The 20287-nt window shown below is 53.0% G+C and overlaps 1 protein-coding gene across 1 annotated transcript in view; it reads right to left on the reverse strand.

The window, feature by feature from the left end:
• Positions 1 to 20287, reverse strand: part of DENND2B (DENN domain containing 2B) — a 151973-nt gene that overhangs the window by 94101 nt on the left and 37585 nt on the right. The window contains exon 2 of the mRNA XM_082270515.1: positions 11105 to 11209. Coding sequence (XP_082126641.1) covers positions 11105 to 11184 — 80 coding nt within the window. The 5' untranslated portion in view covers positions 11185 to 11209. The remainder of the gene's footprint in view (positions 1 to 11104; positions 11210 to 20287) is intronic.

Below are 20287 nucleotides of genomic sequence, written 5' to 3' on the forward strand. Positions count from 1 at the left end.
GGTACACCTGTGCAAGACTAAAGGGGAGGAGGCGGTAAAACTGTGCAAGACTAAAGGGGAGGAGCCAGTACACCTATGTAAGACTGAAGGGGAGGAGCTGGTACACCTGTTCAAGATTGAAGGGGAGGAGGCGGTACAACTGTTCTATACTAAAGGGGAAGAGCTGGTACACCTATGCAAGATTGAAGAGGAGGAGTCGGTACAATAAGACTGAAGGGGAGGAGCCAGTACAATAAGACTGAAGGGGAGGAGCCAGTACACCTGTGCAAGACTGAAGGGGAGGAGCCAGTACACCTGTGCAAGACTGAAGGGGAGGAGCCGATACAATAAGACTGAAGGGGAGGAGCCAGTACAATAAGACTGAAGGGGAGGAGCCAGCACAATAAGACTGAAGGGGAGGAGCCGATACAATAAGACTCAAGGCGAGGAGCCGGTACAACTGTTCAAGACTGAAGGGGAGGAGGCGGTACACCTGTGCAAGACTGAAGGGGAGGAGCCACTACACCTGTGCAAGACTGAAGGGGAAGTCGGAGTTCCCCTTTAGGTCTGCTCCCGTTTTGCAGGTACATACTCGCTGTTCCGCCCAGCAGGGATCTCAGAAAGTAAAAGTGCGCCAATTACAGTGCGGAGTAAAAATAATGACATGAGGTAATGTGACCTCAATCCATGGCGGCGGAGCGAGAGAATACCAGGACAATTTGTCAGGATTGCTCTTCTGTGCGTTGCGGTGAGCAATGAGCGTAATTAATGGGATTTGCATGTTTCACAATCTCTGACAAGGCCCGGGGCGACGGGCGGAGGTGACTCATTGTGTTTAACGGTGGAGATGACTGGGAATTGCTGAGCACGGTCCCCTCCTCCGGGGGGGCGCTGAGTGGGGCGCTTTTCACAAACAGCTGTAGAAGGAAAAAAAAAAACGCACAGATGGGGGCTGATGGGAAACGCACAGAAATATACGCACGCCAAAAGTTCTTGGTGGCTGGGTCCAAAAATAGAACAATGGATAAGGGCTCATTAATTATTTTCCAGTGCGGTGCGTTGCGTCATCATGCTATATGTTGCGTGATCGCCCCTTTTTCCATGCGTTGTGTGATCGCCCCTTTTTCCATGCGTTGCGCTAAGGTAGCCCATTCAAAGGTGTGACTGTAGTGGGATCCATTCACGTTAACACGACATACAGCAACGCACTTGCTCCCTGTGTGGCGGGTTGTCTCCCCAGCATGTTCTCCTATGTTTCCCCAGCATGTTCTCCTATGTCTCCCCAGCATGTTCTCCTATGTCTCCCCAGCATGTTCTCCTATGTCTCCCCAGCATGTTCTCCTATGTCTCCCCCAGCATGTTCTCCTATGTCTCCCCCAGCATGTTCTCCTATGTCTCCCCGGCATGTTCTCCTATGTCTCTCCCAGCATGTTCTCCTATGTCTCCCCAGCATGTTCTCCTATGTCTCCCCAGCATGTTCTCCTATGTCTCCCCGGCATGTTCTCCTATGTTTCCCCAGCATGTTCTCCTATGTCTCCCCAGCATGTTCTCCTATGTCTCCCCAGCATGTTCTCCTATGTCTCCCCCAGCATGTTCTCCTATGTCTCCCCGGCATGTTCTCCTATGTCTCTCCCAGCATGTTCTCCTATGTCTCCCCAGCATGTTCTCCTATGTCTCCCCAGCATGTTCTCCTATGTCTCCCCAGCATGTTCTCCTATGTCTCCCCGGCATGTTCTCCTATGTCTCATCAGCATGTTCTCCTATGTCTCCCCGGCATGTTCTCCTATGTCTCCCCAGCATGTTCTCCTATGTCTCCCCGGCATGTTCTCCTATGTCTCCCCGGCATGTTCTCCTATGTCTCCCCGGCATGTTCTCCTAGGTCTCCCCAGCATATTCTCCTATGTCTCCCCACCATGTTCTCCTATGTCTCCCCGGCATGTTCTCCTATGTCTCCCCGGCATGTTCTCCTATGTCTCCCCAGCATGTTCTCCTATGTCTCCCCGGCATGTTCTCCTATGTCTCCCCGGCATGTTCTCCTATGTTTCCCCACCATGTTCTCCTATGTCTCCCCAGCATGTTCTCCTATGTCTCCCCAGCATGTTCTCCTATGTTTCCCCAGCATGTTCACCTATGTCTCCCCCGCATGTTCTCCTATGTCTCCCCGGCATGTTCTCCTATGTTTCCCCAGCATGTTCTCCTATGTCTCCCCAGCATGTTCTCCTATGTCTCCCCGGCATGTTCTCCTATGTTTCCCCAGCATGTTCTCCTATGTCTCCCCACTATGTTCTCCTATGTCTCCCCCGCATGTTCTCCTATGTCTCCCCAGCATGTTCACCTATGTCTCCCCCGCATGTTCTCCTATGTCTCCCCGGCATGTTCTCCTATGTCTCCCCTCCATGTTCTCCTATGTCTCCACACATTGGGGGGCTTTGGTGAAACATCATTCACAAACTGAAGCATAGCAAACACAGTTATGAATGAACACAGTTTACTATGCTTCAGGTATGAATAAACAGAGTCACTATTTGGTACGGATCACTGACTATTCATTCAGACCAGGAAGGTGACACATTTACCGCCCCTTTACCGCTCTCAATCCTGACAGATCCCCCACAGCGGCCAGTGGGAGAGAGGAGGGGGGGGGACCCTCTGAGGCATGGGGCCAGGTCACAATTGCGACCCCTGTAGCCCTGCCCTTGTCTCTCTCCTTGTGCAGGGGGAGTGGTCTTGTCTCCGCTACCTCCTGTAGTTTTCTGTAGTGGGTGGAGCCTGCTGGGCCCCTCCCCCAGCTCTGCTCTCTGCACAGGCTATGTACAGCACAGTGATGATGTCACTGCTACTTTTACAAGGTAATATCTTGGTTTGTAGGGACTTTTGGTGCACAGAGTGGCTTTCTATCCTGTGTGGCTGTTGGGGAATATATTTAAATGAAAGTTTTTTGTGCTCAGAGTGCAGCTTTAATCCCCTTCTCCCCAATGTGTCAGTGGGTGGGTTGATGACATGGCGCTGGGTGTGCGGGTCAGGACAGGAATGTGAGTTATGGTGGAGCGGATAAATCGTATTCTAGCGTCCCATCCCCCTCGCTGTGCCCGGGGCCGGTTCTGCCCATTGTTCCCCGGCTCATAGTTTTGTCTAGTGAGGTTTCCTGGCCGGCAGAGACTTCGCTTCCGAAATCTGTCACTGGGGGGGGGGGGGGGCAGATCTGAGCGGTGCCGGGGCGCAGGTGACACTCTGTGATGGACAGTATTGTGACAACGTCCCTCTGTATGGTGACACTCTGACATCAAACGTCTGTGCAAAATATTCCCGGAGTGCAAACTGCACCAGACAGTTCATCCTGAGACAGTCCATCCCGAGACAGCTTCATCCCGAGACAGCTTCATCCAGAGACAGCTTCATCCCGAGACAGCTTCATCCCAAGACAGCTTCATCCCGAGACAGCTTCATCCCGAGACAGCTTCATCCCGAGACAGCTTCATCCCGAGACAGCTTCATCCTGTGCTTTATGATTCAGCAGGCTTTTCACAGTGCTACCAGGACATAGTTCAAGGAATTCTCCCCCTCTATTCCGGGGTTAGGTGTGAAGTCTGACACCAGAGAACACACTGGCTGCCTTTTCAGGGATGGGAGCCCATCCAGAAGATGCCAAGCTACTGACAACTGGAGGGGTTTAGCCTGCAGGGCAGCCAGGTGCAGAGTGTGGAAGCCGAGAGGAAAATTATCTCAGCAGAAGTAGGAATTGTTTGTGAGTGATGGAGACACCCCATCCCCCCCCCCCACCCCCACCACACACACAGACAGATCAATGGTCAATATACCCTCACTCAGCTCAGAGGCTCCAACTTCACCACCCAACAGACAGACAGAGAGAAAAGAAAAGGAGGGAGAGGGAAAGGGAGAGAAGGGAGAGGGGAGAGGGAGAGGGGAGAGGGGAGAGGGGAGAGGGAGAAGGGAAAGGGAAACAGAAAGGGAGAGGGAAAGAGAGAAGGGAGAGGGGAGAGGGGAGAGGGGAGAGGGGAGAGGGAGAAGGGAAAGGGAGAGAAGGGAGAGGGGAGAGGGAGAAGGGAAAGGGAAAAGAAGAAGGGAGAAGGAAAGGGAGAGGGAAACGGAAAGGGGGAAGGGAAAGGGAGAAGGGAGAGGGAAACGGAAAGGGAGAAGGGAAAGGGAGAAGGGAAAGGGAGAAAGAAAGGGAGAGGGAAAGGGGGAAGGGAGAGGGAAACAGAAAGGGAGAAGTGAAAGAGAGAAGGGAAAGGGAGAAGGGAGAGGGAGAATGGAGAAGGGAGAGGGAAAGGGAGAAGGGAGAGGCAAAGGGGGAAGGGAGAGGGAAACGGAAAGGGAGAAGGGAAAGGGAGAAGGGAAAGAGAGAAGGGAAATGGAGAAGGGAGAGGGAAAGGGAGAGGGAGAATGGAGAAGGGAGAGGGAAAGGGAGAGGCAAAGGGGGAAGGGAGAGGGAAACGGAAAGGGAGAAGGGAAAGAGAGAAGGGAAAGAGAGAAGGGAAAGGGAAAGGGAGAAGGGAAATGGAGAAGGGAAAGGGAAAGGGAGAAGGGAAAGAGAGAAGGGAAAGGGAAAGGGAGAAGGGAAAGGGAGAAGGGAAAGAGAGAAGGGAAAGGGAGAAGGGAAAGGGAGAAGGGAAAGGGAGACGGAAACGGAAAGGGAGAAGGGAAAGAGAGAAGGGAAAGGGAAAGGGAGAAGGGAAAGAGAGAAGGGAAAGGGAAAGGGAGAAGGGAAAGAGAGAAGGGAAAGGGAAAGGGAGAAGGGAAAGGTAGAAGGGAAAGGGAGAAGGGAAAGGGAGAGGGAAAGAGAGAAGGGAAAGGGAAAGGGAGAAGGGAGAGGGAAACGGAAAGGGAGAAGGGAGAAGGAAACAGAAAGGGAGAGGGAAAGGGAGAAGGGAGAAGTAAAGGGAGAGGGAAAGGGAGAGGGAAAGAGAGACCTGAAAGTAACATGAAGTTATAGGTGGAGGCGATAGGCCATCTCAGGTCTGTCTCCACCCACCCTGGGGTGTTCCCAGCTCCCCTTCCTGCAGTGGGTCAGTGGACCCGCCAATGTCTCTGAGAAATAAGAAATTGTTGGTCCCCTTCCCATCAGCCATCATAGAATGAAATGGCAGTTTAGGGCGGAGTGACCCTATAAAGCCCCTCTTTCTGTCTGGCAGTGAAGTGTGGAGAACTTCTCGCACACGTATAGTGCGGAGCACTGCTTAGTGGAGGTGGCCCCGCTGCTGGATGATATCCTATAGAATCCGACTCAAGTTAAAGAGGCGGAACGCTGTCTGGCCCGGATCCAACTCATCAGATGTTTCCAGAATTCCTTCATACAGGAAATATTCTTCTCAGCTGGAACTCCGCAACATGGAATATGATTGGAGCAGAGGAAGATATATGAGAAAACATGGAGGGCAGCAAATGTGCACCGAGCACGGCGGATGTGCGCTGTATGTACGCTGTATTTGTGCTGTATGTGCGCTGTATGTGTGCTGTATGTGCGGTGTATTTGTGCTGTATGTGCGCTGTATGTGCTCTGTATGTGCGCTGTATTTGTGCTGTATGTGCGCTGTATGTGCTCTGTATGTGCGCTGTATGTGCGCTGTATTTGTGCTGTATGTGTGCTGTATGTGTGCTGTATGTGTGCTGTATGTGCGCTGTATGTGTGCTGTATGTGCGGTGTATTTGTGCTGTATGTGCGCTGTATGTGCTCTGTATGTGCGCTGTATTTGTGCTGTATGTGCGCTGTATGTGTGCTGTATGTGCGGTGTATTTGTGCTGTATGTGCGCTGTATGTGCTCTGTATGTGCGCTGTATGTGCGCTGTATTTGTGCTGTATGTGTGCTGTATGTGTGCTGTATGTGTGCTGTATGTGCGCTGTATGTGTGCTGTATGTGCGGTGTATTTGTGCTGTATGTGCGCTGTATGTGCTCTGTATGTGCGCTGTATGTGCTCTGTATGTGCGCTGTATGTGCTCTGTATGTGCGCTGTATTTGTGCTGTATGTGTGCTGTATGTGTGCTGTATGTGTGGTGTATGTGTGCTGTATGTGCGCTGTATGTGTGCTGTATGTGTGCTGTATGTGCGCTGTATTTGTGCTGTATTTGTGCTGTATGTGTGCTGTATGTGCGCTGTATTTGTGCTGTATTTGTGCTGTATGTGTGCTGTATGTGTGGTGTATGTGTGCTGTATGTGCGCTGTATGTGTGCTGTATGTGTGCTGTATGTGCGGTGTATGTGCGCTGTATGTGCGCTGTATTTGTGCTGTATGTGCGCTGTATGTGTGCTGTATGTGCGGTGTATGTGCGCTGTATGTGCGCTGTATTTGTGCTGTATGTGCGCTGTATGTGCGCTGTATGTGCGCTGTATGTGCGCTGTATGTGTGCTGTATGTGCGCTGCATGTGTGCTGTATGTGGGCTGTATGTGCGCTGCATGTGTGCTGTATGTGCGGTGTATGTGTGCTGTATGTGTGGTGTATGAGCTTTATGTGCAGTGTATGTGTTCTGTATGTGTGGTGTATGTGCGCTGTATGTGCTGTATGTGCAGTGTATGTGTGCTGTATGTGCGGTGTATGTGCGGTGTATGTGTGCTGTATGTGCGGTGTATGTGTGATGTATGTGCGGTGTATGTGTGCTGTATGTGCGGTGTATGTGTGCTGTATGTGCGGTGTATGTGTGCTGTATGTGCGGTGTATGTGCGGTGTATGTGTGCTGTATGTGCGGTGTATGTGTGGTGTATGTGTGCTGTATGTGCGGTGTATGTGTGCTGTATGTGCGGTGTATGTGTGCTGTATGTGCGGTGTATGTGTGCTGTATGTGCGGTGTATGTGCGGTGTATGTGGAGTGTATGTGTGCTGTATGTGCGGTGTATGTGTGGTGTATGTGCGGTGTATGTGTGGTGTATGTGCGGTGTATGTGTGCTGTATGTGCGGTATATGTGTGGTGTATGTGTGGCGCAGCACCAACCGCAACAATCTGTTACAATTATTAAAATGCCATAAATGACGCCGGTGTTGATCGGTTTTTGCTGTTGGTATACTTTCCATTTCTGCTTCCTATGGAGATTTGTGTCCTCCTTCAGGAAGAGGCACAACTGTCATTTCTAACTGTCACTTTTCTGAATGCTGACCTGGTATTAGATATGTATTTCATGATAAGTGTAGTGTAATGTCTCACTGTACCCTTCCAGGTATTTACACCTCTCACAGAGATCACAGGACTCCCCCTGACAATGGCTCCATCTACGTAGGGGGCAAAGAATTTTGCTGGGAAGGGAGATTTGTTATGGGAGGGAGAATTTTGGCTTGAAAAGGAAAATTAGGCTTATGGGGTTGAGCGTGCAGATTAGTGCTTCATTTTTGGAGAGGGGAGTGGATTTTGGGCTGGGAGGGGGGGGCAAAGATTTCAGGGGGATTTTGGGTGGGGGGGGGTGATTTGTTCTGGGAGGAGCTCACACGACAGGCTGACAACACTGCTGCCAATTGGGAGGCAGTGACTTGGTGATGTCAATGTGCTGTTACTGGCTGGATCTGCAGATGAGGAACTTTGCATCAGATTTACAAAATAATTACAAATTTACACTCACTACTTTACATTGTAGCAAAGTGTCATTTCTTCAGTGTTGTCACATGAAAAGATAGAATAAAATATTTACAAAAATGTAAGGGGTGTACTTACTTTTGCGAGATACTGTATGTGCCAAAAAAAACCATAGACCTGAAAAGCAGCCCAATGGTGGACTGAAAACACTGCAGCTAATCAGAGCAGGCTCCACCCATTGCAGAAAACTGCAGGAGGGGGCAGGGACAAGACCAGTACCCCTGCACAAGGAGAGAGAGCAGAGCTATGGGAGGGACCAAGCAGGCTCCACCCTCTATAAAAAACTAATCAGGCTCCACTCACTACAGAAAACTACAGGAGTGGGTGGAGACAAGTCTGGTACCCCTGCACAAGCAGAGAGAGCAGAGCTGTGGGAGGGACCAAACAGGCCCCACCCTCTATAGAAAACTACAGGAGGGGGCGGAGACAAGACCAGTCACCCTGCACAAGGAGAGAGAGCAGAGCTATGGGAGGGACTGAGCAGGCCCCACCCACTACAGAAAAGTACAAGAGGGGCGGAAACAAGACCAGTCCCCCTGCACAAGAAGAGGGAGCAGAGCTATGGGAGGGGCCGAGCAGGCCCCACCCTCTATAGAAAACTACAGGAGGGGCGGAGACAAGACCAGTCACCCTGCACAAGGAAAGAGAGCAGAGCTATGGGAGGGACTGAGCAGGCCCCACCCACTACAGAAAAGTACAAGAGGGGCGGAAACAAGACCAGTCCCCCTGCACAAGAAGAGGGAGCAGAGCTATGGAAGGGACCGAGCAGGCTCCACTCACTACAAAAAAAGTACAGGAGGGTGGAGACAAGACCGATACCCCTGCACAAGGGGAGAAAGCAGAGCTGTGGGAGGGACTGAGCAGGCTCCACCCACTACAGAAAACTACAGGAGGGGCAGAAACAAGTCTAGTTACCCTGCACAATGAGAAAGCAGAGCTATGGGAGAGACAAAGCAGGCTCCACCCTCTATAGAAAACTAATCAGGCTCCACTCACTACAGAAATCTACAGGAGTGGGTGGAGACAAGTCTGGTCCCCCTGCACAAGCAGAGAGAGCAGAGCTGTGGGAGGGACAAAGCAGGCTCCACCCACTACAGAAAACTACGGCAGAGACAGGACCAGTCACCCTCCACAAGGAGAGAGAGCAGAGCTGTGGGAGGGACAAAGCAGGCTCCACCCACTACAGAAAACTATAGCAGAGACAGGACCAGTCACCCTGCACAAGGAGAGAGCAGAGCTATGAGAGGGACTGAGCAGGCCCCACCCACTACAGAAAAGTGCGAGAGGGGTGGAGACAAGACCAGTCCCCCTGCACAAGTAGAGAGAGCAGAGCTGTGGGAGGGATCGAGCAGGCCCCACCCTCTATAGAAAACTACAGGAGGGGGCGGAGACAAGACCAGTCACCCTGCACGAGGAAAGAGAGCAGAGCTATGGGAGGGACTGAGCAGGCCCCACCCACTACAGAAAAGTACAAGAGGGGCGGAGATAAGACCAGTCCCCCTGTACAAGTAGAGGGAGCAGAGCTATGGGAGGGACTGAGCAGGCTCCACCCACTACAGAAAACTACAGGAGGGGCAGAAACAAGTCTAGTTACCCTGCTCAATGAGAAAGCAGAGCTATGGGAGGGACAAAACAAGACCAGTCACCCTGCACAAGGAGAGAGAGAGAGCAGAGCTGTGGGAGGGAACGAGCAGGCCCCACCCTCTACAGAAAACTACAGGAGGGGGCGGAAACAAGACCAGTCACCCTGCACAAGGAGAGAGCAGAGCTGTGGGAGTGATCAAGCAGGCTCCACCCACTACAGAAAACTACAGGAGGGGGCGGAAACAAGACCAGTCACCCTGCACAAGGAGAGAGCAGAGCTGTGGGAGTGATCGAGCAGGCTCCACCCCCTACAGAAAGAGAATAGCGAGAATGTAGAGAGAATGTAGAGAGGGCAGCAGTGAGCTGTCTATTACTGGAATTCTCACACTGGATGACTGCACAGATCTGGAAGAAGATTCTAGAAGAAGTCACATGACCGATGGATTTATTATCCCGGAGTTCAGATTTAGTAAACTGTACACTGTAACCATTATGGCTTCCACACCCCTACCCAGAATCCCCGGCCATCAGATAACCTCACGGCCATCACGCACATCACATGGTCGGGGAGGACGACGCCCGGGGATAATCACTTTCCGAAGGCCAAACAATGAGCCGATTGTTCCCCATATAAATAAACAGTCTGTCCGAGTGACACCCGGCATAACTCACAGCCGGTATCACCCAACCACAACCCAGCACTGCAACCGCAGGACCAATCCGCTCACAGCCTGAACCTGCAGTCCTAACCTGTGACTTCATATGGCAGCGATTGTCAGCCGGGAGCCAAGAGTGAGAATATCCGAGCCGAGACGATGGCACATTTCACACAGTTACAGAGCACTGGCTTGGAGTTCTCTGAGTAACAGAGAAGCTCAGAATAAACAAGGTGCATGCTTTCCTTTTTAAGACATTTAACGCCCCTTTCACAGTTGTGCAACCTAAAAGTCGCACGATTTTTACACAATTTTGAATGCACTTGAAGGAATGCCTGTGTAATCCTGAGATCTATAGACCTCAAAACACATCAAAGTCGGACCAAAGTAGTGCAGGGACCCCCTTGAAGTCGCACAGATATGAACGGTACTCATTGGAAATCATGGGGTATGACTTGTCATGCGACTTTGCAGTCCCAAATTGCAGGACAAGTTGCACAAGTGTGAAAGGGGCCTAAGTGAGAGACAAGCTCAGAATAAACAAGATGCATGCTTTTCTTTTTAAGCCAAATAAGGCCCCTTTCACACTTGTGTGACTTAAAAGTCGCACGATTTTGCCACAATTTTGACTACACTTGAAGCAATGCCTGTGTAATCCTGAGGTCTATGGACATCAAAATGTATCAAAGTGGGACCAAAGTTGTGCAGGGACTCCTTTGAAGTTGTTGGGACTTGAAGTCGTACGGATATAAACGGTACTCACTGGAAATCATGGAGTATGACTTGTCATGTGACTTTGCAGTCCCAAATCGCAGGACAAGACACACAAGTGTGAAAGGAGCCTAAGTGAGAGACAAGCTCAGAATAAACAAGGTGCATGCATGCTTTTTAAGCCCTCTGAGTGAAAGACAAGCTCAGAATAAACAAGGTGCATGCTTTCCTTTTTAATTGCTCTGAGTAGAAGTCAACCTCAGAATAAACAAGGTGCATGCATCCTTTTTAAGCCCTCTAAATGAAAGACAAGCTCAGAATAAACAAGGTGCATACTTTCTCTTTTAAGCCACCCTAGTAAGAATCAATCAAGCTCAGAATAAGCAAGGTGCATGCATCCTTTTATAGCTTTTTAAGTGAGAGACAAGCTCAGAGTGAACAAGGTGCATGCTTTCCTTCTGAAGCCCATCTCAAATCAAAACATTCTTTTTTTTATCTTTGTACAAAGCAGGAGAGGATAATAATAATAATATCTGTCTAAAGTGCAAAGTGCGCAGTGTTTATGACGCAGTGACGGCGCGGCGCAGACACTTACCGTCCCAGAGCACTGCGCGGGATTCTACATCCGCCGGCGGCCTGAGAGATGATGCCATTTCTGTTGGCGGTCATGGTCATCCCCGCCCTCCGTGTAGAGAAATACCTGCAACCGGGAGAGAGAAAATCAGGAATGAGCGCACAGATCACATGACCAGATCACTATACACCCCCAGCGTACCCCCAAATATCACCATCCCATCCCCCTCCATATCAGATCTGTGCCAATCAGAGACCGAGATCTGTGTACAACACCTCAGTATACGTCAGAGAGATTATATAATACTATTCATTATTAATAACAACAAATATAATATAAATGTATAATAATAATAGTGTGCAACTGTGGGGGAGGGGACATTAGAGTGTAAGCTCCTCTGGTACAGAGACTGATGTGACTGTGGGGGAGGGGACATTAGAGTGTAAGCTCCTCTGGTACAGAGACTGATGTGACTGTGGGGGAGGGGACATTAGAGTGTAGAAAGAAGGGGTTTTCTTGGTGTCTCAGGCCAAGGGAATGGGACTTTATGGGCAAGTAAGTATCAATTAAACAAGGTGAGAAATTATATATATAAAATAAATCTATCAGTTTATTACCAATATTACATAGGTCAAAAAATAAATAATATCATCTCAATGTGAGCATTGGTGTTGGGTATAGGCCCAATGTGAAAAGGATGAAGAAAGAGTAGGGATTCTAAATTGAATCCGTGACATAAGTGCTATTTGTGACAGTTTATGGATCTTGTCTCTGTGTATCCCGTGTATGTTCAGGATTAGATGATTCACAGAGTTTCATCCATAAATTCTGACGCGTTTCGGCTGTATTAGCCTTTATCAAAGTTCTCTGTCACCCAGCTGTAATATATTTCCAGCACTGCCTTAACCCTCTTAAGGCATGGAGTTCACCAGAGCTTCACAGGTTGTCACTGGAGTCCTCTTCCCCTCCTCCATGATGACATCACAGAGCTGGTGGATGTTAGAGACCTTGCGCTCCTCCACCTTCTGTTTGAGAATGCCCCACAGATGCTCAATAGGGTTTAGGTCTGGAGACATGCTTGGCCAGTCCATCACCTTTACCCTCAGCTTCTTTAGCAAGGCAGTGGTCATCTTGGAGGAGTGTTTGGGGTCGTTATGTTGGAATACTGCCCTGCGGCCCAGTCTCTGAAGGGAGGGGATCATGCTCTGCTTCAGTATGTCACAGTACATGTTGGCATTCATGGTTCCCTCAATGATCTGTAGCCCCCCAGTGCCGGCAGCACTCATGCAGCCCCAGACCATGACACTCCCACCACCATGCTTGACTGTAGGAAGACACACTTGTCTTTGTACTCCTCACCTGGTTGCCCCCACACACGCCTGACACCATCTGACACCAAATAATTTTATCTTGGTCTCATCAGAGCACAGGAGATGGTTCCAGTAATCCATGTCCTTCGTCTGCTTGTCTTCAGCAAACTGTTTGCAGGCTTTCTTGTGCATCATCTTTAGAAGAGGCTTCCTTCTGGGATGACAGCCGTGTAGACCAATTTGATGCAGTGTGCGGCGTATGGTCTGAGCACTGACAGGCTGACCCCCCACCCCTTCAACCTCTGCAGTAATGCTGGCAGCACTCATACGTCTATTTCCCAAAGATAACCTCTGGATATGACACTGAGCACGGCACTCAACTTCTTTGGTGGACCATGGCAATGCCTGTTCTGAGTGGAACCTGTCCTGTAAACCACTGTATGGTCTTGGCCACCGTGCTGCAGCTTAGTATCAGGGTCTTGGCAATCTTCTTATAGCCTAGGCCATCTTTATGTAGAGCAACAATTCTTTTTTTCAGATCCTCAGAGAGTTCTTTGCCATGAGGTGCCATGTTGAACTTCCAGTGACCAGTATGAGAGAGTGAGAGCGATAACACCAAATGTAACACACCTGCTCCCCATTCACACCTGAGACCTTGTAACACTAACGAGTCACATGACACCGGGGAGGGAAAATGGCTAATTGGGCCCAATTTGGACATTTTCACTTAGGGGTGTACTGACTTTTGTTGCCAGCGGTTTAGACATTAATGGCTGTGTGTTGAGTTATTTTGAGGGGACAGTAAATTTACACTGTTATACAAGCTGTACACTCACTACTTTACATTGTAGCAAAGTGTCATTTCTTCAGTGTTGTCACATGAAAAGATAGAATAAAATATTTACCAAAATGTGAGGGGTGTACTTACTTTTGTGAGATACTGTATATGTATTATTGTATATGATGGTGATGATTGTATATGATGGTGGTGATGATTGTATATGATGGTGGTGATGATGATTGTATATGATGGTGGTGATGATTGTATATGATAGTGGTGATGATGATTGTATATGATGGTGGTGATGATTGTATATGATGGTGGTGATGATTGTATATGATGGTGGTGATGATTGTATATGATGGTGATGATGATTGTATATGATAGTGATGATGATTGTACTGTACTCTTTCATACTTTGTGTCCTTTTTCTTGGAATACACAAATATACTTATTCCGGAAAAGGGACACAAAGTATGGAAGAGTGACAGCCAGGAAACTGGCATTTTCAGAGTGAGAAGTAGCAGAGCCGGCCGCCATGGAAAGGGTCCCTTTAACCAGCGCAGTCCTGGATCGGCACCATCCTGCGTGAACTTCCCGCGACCTCCTTATTGGATCAGAAGGAAATCATGGAAGCCGGAAGAGTTCTCATTATATTCCAATCAATACTCACTAATCAGATTCATGCTGGAAATGTAATGTAGCAGGAGAGCGATCGCTGGGCAGGAGAAGAGCGTGACGCAGAGAGGACGCTGCCATCGCCGGGCAGGAGAAGAGCGTGACGCAGAGAGGACGCTGCCATCACTGGGCAGGAGAAGAGCGTGACGCAGAGAGGACGCTGCCATCGCTGGGCAGGAGAAGAGCGTGACGCAGAGAGGACGCTGCCATCGCCGGGCAGGAGAAGAGCGTGACGAAGAGAGGACGCTGCCATCACTGGGCAGGAGAAGAGCGTGACGCAGAGAGACGCTGCCATCGCTGGGCAGGAGAAGAGCGTGACGCAGAGAGGACGCTGCCATCACTGGGCAGGAGAAGAGCGTGACGCAGAGAGGATGCTGCCATCGCCGGGCAGGAGAAGAGCGTGACGCAGAGAGGACGCTGCCATCGCTGGGCAGGAGAAGAGCGTGACGCAGAGAGACGCTGCCATCGCTGGGCAGGAGAAGAGCGTGACGCAGAGAGGACGCTGCCATCGCCGGGCAGGAGAAGAGCGTGACGCAGAGAGGACGCTGCCATCACTGGGCAGGAGAAGAGCGTGACGCAGAGAGGATGCTGCCATCGCCGGGCAGGAGAAGAGCGTGACGCAGAGAGGACGCTGCCATCGCTGGGCAGGAGAAAGCGTGACGCAGAGAGGACGCTGCCATCGCTGGGCAGGAGAAGAGCGTGACGCAAAGAGGACGCTGCCATCGCTGGGCAGGAGAAGAGCGTGACGCAGAGAGGACGCCGCCTTCGCTGGGCAGGAGAAGAGCGTGACACAGAGAGGACGCCGCCATCGCTGGGCAGGAGAAGAGCGTGACGCAGAGAGGACGCCGCCATCGCTGGGCAGGAGAAGAGCGTGATGCAGAGAGGACGCCGCCATCGCTGAGCAGGAGAAGAGCGTGACGCAGAGAGGACGCCGCCATCGGTGGGCAGGAGAAGAGCGTGACGCAGAGAGGATGCCGCCATCCCTGCGACGGTCCGCGTCCTCCCATCAGCAATTCACAATCTGAGGGCCAGAGAGAGCGGCCAATCACATCGCTAGAAATGGCGCAAGAAACTCAGAATTCTGCTCAGCAATGACAGCCATGGTCCGTCTTATCACAAGATCAGCACCTGATACAGTCTGATCTCTGGGGGAGGGGAGACTGAGGAAATACCCCTCCTCCTTCTACAAAGTTACAATGTACAGTCTGATCTCTGGGGGAGGGGAGACTGAGGAAATACCCCTCCTCCTTCTACAAAGTTACAATGTACAGTCTGATCTCTGGGGGAGGGGAGACTGAGGAAATGACCCTCCTCCTTCTACAAAGTTACAATGTACAGTCTGATCTCTGGGGGAGGGGAGACTGAGGAAATACCCCTCCTCCTTCTACAAAGTTACAATGTACAGTCTGATCACTGGGGGAGGGGAGACTGAGGAAATACCCCTCCTCCTTCTACAAAGTTACAATGTACACTCTGATCACTGGGGGAGGGGAGACTGAGGAAATGCTTCCTCCTCCTCGTGACATGCCCGAATTTAAATAAATGATTACAATGATACAAAGATGTTGAATTTCTATTTTCCTCTTTATCTTCTTATTGTGAAGAGGACTCTGGAGCTGGGAGTCAGAGCTGAGAGGTGTGACAGTTTCTGGTGCCATCTCCCAGCTCCTGAGTACACACAGCGATATCACATAGCAGAGCCCCGTAGTTGTCACCCATATCAGATGAAAGTAATTCTCAATCAGGTAGGGATGGGAGTACAGCGCCCTCTGCAGGACTCATAAATATAGAGAACTCTTATGTTGCTCTATCTCGGTGTCCATGGCAGACAGGACCAGAACACAATTCCCCTGATACTGATGCCAGCAGGAGGCCAGGAGAAGGGCATGGTGACAGGAGCCCAGGGGAGGGGCATGGTGACAGGAGCCCAGGGGAGGGGCATGGTGACAGGAGGGCAGATGAGGGGCACAGCGGCAGGAGGCCAGGGGCGGAGCATGTGGCAGGAGGCCAGGGGAGGGGCATGGTGGCAGGAGGCCAGGGGAGGGGCATGGTGGCAGGAGCCCAGGTGAGGGACATGGTGGCAGGAGGGCAGATGAGGGGCACAGCGGCAGGCCAGGGGCGGAGCATGTGGCAGGAGGCTAGGGGAGAAGCATGGTGGCAGGAGCCCAGGGGAGGGGCATGGTGGCAGGAGGCCAGGGGAGGAGCATGGTGGCAGGAGGACAGATGAGGGGCACAGCGGCAGGAGGCCAGGGGAGGGGCATGGTGGCAGGAGGCCAGGTGAGGGACATGGTGGCAGGAGGGCAGATGAGGGGCACAGCGGCAGGAGGCCAGGGGCGGAGCATGTGGCAGGAGGCTAGGGAAGGAGTATGGTGGCCGGAGGCCAGGGAGGAGCATGATGGCAGGAGCCCAGGTGAGGGACATGTTGGCAGGAGGGCAGATGAGGGGCACAGTGGCAGGAGGCCAGGGGAGGAGCATGGTGGCAGGAGGTCAGGTGAGGGGCACAGCGGCAGGAGGCCAGGGGAGGGGCATGGTGGCAGGAGGCCAGGGGAGGAGCATGGTGGCAGGAGGGCAGATGAGGGGCACAGCGGCAGGCCAGGGGCGGAGCATGTGGCAGGAGGCTAGGGGAGAAGCATGGTGGCAGGAGCCCAGGGGAGGGGCATGGTGGCAGGAGGCCAGGGGAGGAGCATGGTGGCAGGAGGACAGATGAGGGGCACAGCGGCAGGAGGCCAGGGGAGGGGCATGGTGGCAGGAGGCCAGGTGAGGGACATGGTGGCAGGAGGGCAGATGAGGGGCACAGCGGCAGGAGGCCAGGGGCGGAGCATGTGGCAGGAGGCTAGGGAAGGAGTATGGTGGCCGGAGGCCAGGGAGGAGCATGATGGCAGGAGCCCAGGTGAGGGACATGTTGGCAGGAGGGCAGATGAGGGGCACAGTGGCAGGAGGCCAGGGGAGGAGCATGGTGGCAGGAGGTCAGGTGAGGGGCACAGCGGCAGGAGGCCAGGGGAGGGGCATGGTGGCAGGAGGCCAGGGGAGGAGCATGGTGGCAGGAGGACAGATGAGGGGCACAGCGGCAGGAGGCCAGGGGAGGGGCATGGTGGCAGGAGGCCAGGAGAGGAGCATGGTGGCAGGAGGACAGATGAGGGGCACAGCGGCAGGAGGCCAGGGGCGGAGCATGTGGCAGGAGGCCAGGGGAGGAGCATGGGGGCAGGATGCCAGGGAGGAGCATGATGGCAGGAACCCAGGTGAGGGACATGTTGGCAGGAGGGCAGATGAGGGGCACAGCGGCAGGAGGCCAGGGGAGGAGCATAGGGGCAGGAGGCCAGGGGAGGAGCATGGGGGCAGGATGCCAGGTGAGGGGCAGCAGTGAGCCATTGTTGTTGTTAGCTGATTGGTTATTTCTCCTGAAAACAGACATGCAAATTATTATCTCCCCAAACCCAGACAAGGGCAGTCTTCCCAGCAGAGTCATTATTGGGGGGGGGGGGGGGGTACAGGAATTGCCCAATCTCTGTACTCGGAGGATGACTGGAGTCTTATGACTAATAAAACATTGAATGAAGTGTAATGTACCCTCCAGGTAGATGACGGTGAGATTTCTCTGAGCTCCGTCTAACATTGCCAGGTTTGTTTCTTCCTTTGCTTTATCTCAGCATTGCTGATCCCCTGCAGCCTCTTTGCAGCCACTTCCTATCTACATGCACTCTCAGTAATGGTTTTAATGCAGGAGTACAATTAGAAGACAGGAACAGCGGGTTGTCAGGACTGAGGGCTCTGCAGAGGAGTCCTGAGGGCAGGGGCTGGGATGTTTTCAGGAAGATATGTACCGCCTTCTGCTGGCTCCTCCCACCAGCCAATATCTACCTGCATTGCATAGAGAAGCGCAGAGACCCAAGGTGTAAAATAAAGTATGTAATGAAAGTAGAAAGATTTTATTGAAAAATGTAATCGCGTTAATGATGGGGGGAAGGCAAACTATAAATAAATTACACTTCAGCTTTAAAGTTAACCTGTCAGGGTAAAAAAGAGATAAAAAAAGAAGGAGCCCAGGTAAGGGTCATAGTGGCAGGAGGCCAGGGGAGGAGCATGGGGCAGGAGGCCTGGGGGCAGACATGGTGGCAGGAGGCCTGAGGGCAGGCATGGTGGCAGGAGGCCTGGGGAGGAGCAAAGTAGCAGGAGCCCAGGTGAGGGACATGGTGGCAGGAACCTAGGTGAGGGACATGGTGATAAGGGTCAGGTGAGGGGCATGGTGGTAGGAGGCCAGGGGAGGGGCATGGTGGCAGGAGGCCAGGGGAGGGGCATGGTGGCAGGAGGCCAGGTGAGGGGCATGGTGGCAGGAGCCCAAGTGAGGGGCATGGTGGCAGGAGCCCAAGTGAGGGGCAAGGTGGCAGGAGCCCAAGTGAGGGGCATGGTGGCAGGAGCCCAGGTGAGGGGCATGGTGGCAGCAGCCCAGGTGAGGAGCATGGTTGCAGGAGCCCAGGTGAGGGGGCATGGTGGCAGGAGGCCAGGGGAGGGGGCATGGTGGCAGGAGGCCAGGGGAGGGGCATGGTGGCAGGAGGCCAGGTGAGGGGCATGGTGGCAGAAGCCTAGGTGAGGGACATGGTGGCAGGAGGCCAGGGGAGGGGCATAGTGGCAGGAGGCCAGGAGAGGGGCATGGTGGCAGGAGGCCAAGGGAGGGGCATGGTGGCAGGAGCCCAGGTGAGGGACATGGTGGCAGGAGGCCAGGTGAGGGGCATAGGGGAGGCCAGGGGAGGGGCATGGTGGCAGGAGGCCAGGGGAGGGGCATGGTGGCAGGAGCCCAGGTGAGAGGTATAGTGGCAGGAGGCCAGGGGAGGGGCATGGTGGTAGGAGGCCAGGGGAGGGGCATGGTGGCAGGAGCCCAGGTCAGAGGTATAGTGGCAGGAGCCCAAGTGAGGGGCATGGTGGCAGGAGGCCAGAAAAAAGAAAACAACTAAAGGGAGCCCCACAAGGGAGGAGCTCTGAGTTGTCCTCTTGTGTTCCTGCTTCCTGTCAAAGTATAGAAAGCAGAGGATCAGGATGACTGACAGAGGGGAGGCATTTTTAGGGCAGCCCCCATTGTTCTCTTCCCATTTATTTTTTTCACAGTAATTTTTGGGCAGAGAATTTCCAGCAGTGAAATGTAAGGTGTCCCCGGATGGCACCGGCTGTCCTTTAAATTTGCCTCTGATTAGACAGACTGTCAGATCCTCGTCCTGCCGCAGATTGCGCCTGGCCGGGGTGGAGGAGGATCGCGCTGTGTTTTTCCAGAGGATCCCGGCTGCCAAATGTCCCTATTTGGAGGTGAAAATTCTTTGTTAGGAGAATCACAATAAGACACCGAAATGAAGCCGGAGAAGAAGGAGGGAGAGGGGGGGCAGAACTCCTGACCGGGTTCTTCAAAGACTACAAACACTATTAAGGAGGAACTCCGGGCTATTGACCATATCATGCTAATTGAATGGAGAACCTCGGCCTCCCCTTCAGACTTGCTCAGTTGCATTAGCTCCTCCCCTGGAGCAGGAGGCCAGGGGAGGGGCATGGCGGCAGGAGGCCGGGGGAGGGGCATGGCAGCAGGAGGCCAGGGGAGGGGCATGGCGGCAGTAGGCCAGGGGAGGGACAGGGCAGCAGGTGGCAAGGGGTGGAGCATGGCAACAGGAGGCCAGGGGAGGGGCATGGCAGAAGGAGGCAAGGGGTGGAGCATGGTGACAGGAAGCCAGGGGAGGGGCATGGTAGCAGAAGGCAAGGGGAGGGGCATGGAGGCAAGAGGCCAGGGGTGGAGCATGGCAGCAGGAGGCAAGGATAGGGGCATGGCGACAGGAGGCCAGGGGAGGGACATGGTGGCAGGAGGCCAGGGGAGGGACATGGTGGCAGGAAGCCAGGGAGGGGCATGGCAGCAGGAGGCCAGGGGAGGGGCATGGTGGTAAGAGGCCAGGGGAGGACAGTGGAGGGGCATAGCAACAGGAGGGGAGGTAAGGCATGGTGGCAGGAGGCGAGGGAGGGGCATGGCAGCAGGAGGCGAGGAGTGGAGCATAGCAGCAGGAGGCCAGGGGAAGGGCATGGTGACAGGAGGCCAGGGGAGGGGTATGGCGGTAAGAGGCCAGGGGAGGGGTTGCCAGCAGGAGGACAGTGGAGAGGCATAGCAACAGGAGGGCAGGGATAAGGCATGGCATTGCATGGCATGGGGGAGGGCATGGCGTCAGGAGGCCAGGGGTGGAGCATGGCAGCAGAAGGCCAGGGGAGGGGCATAGCGCCAGGAGGCCAGGGGAGGAACATAGCGGCAGGAAGGAAGGGGTGGGGCATGGCGTCAGGAGGCCAGGGGTGGAGCATGGTGGCAGTAGGCCATTGAGGTTCAGTGTCACATGTGGGCGTTACTTAAGCAAATACAGTCTGAATAGTAACGCCCACTCCTCCAGACTGACATCCACCCCTTTCTTTTATTAG

This window comes from Pelophylax lessonae (assembly GCF_965119305.1).
Source record: "Pelophylax lessonae genome assembly, chromosome: 10".
In the NCBI taxonomy this organism is placed as follows: Eukaryota; Metazoa; Chordata; class Amphibia; order Anura; family Ranidae; genus Pelophylax; species Pelophylax lessonae.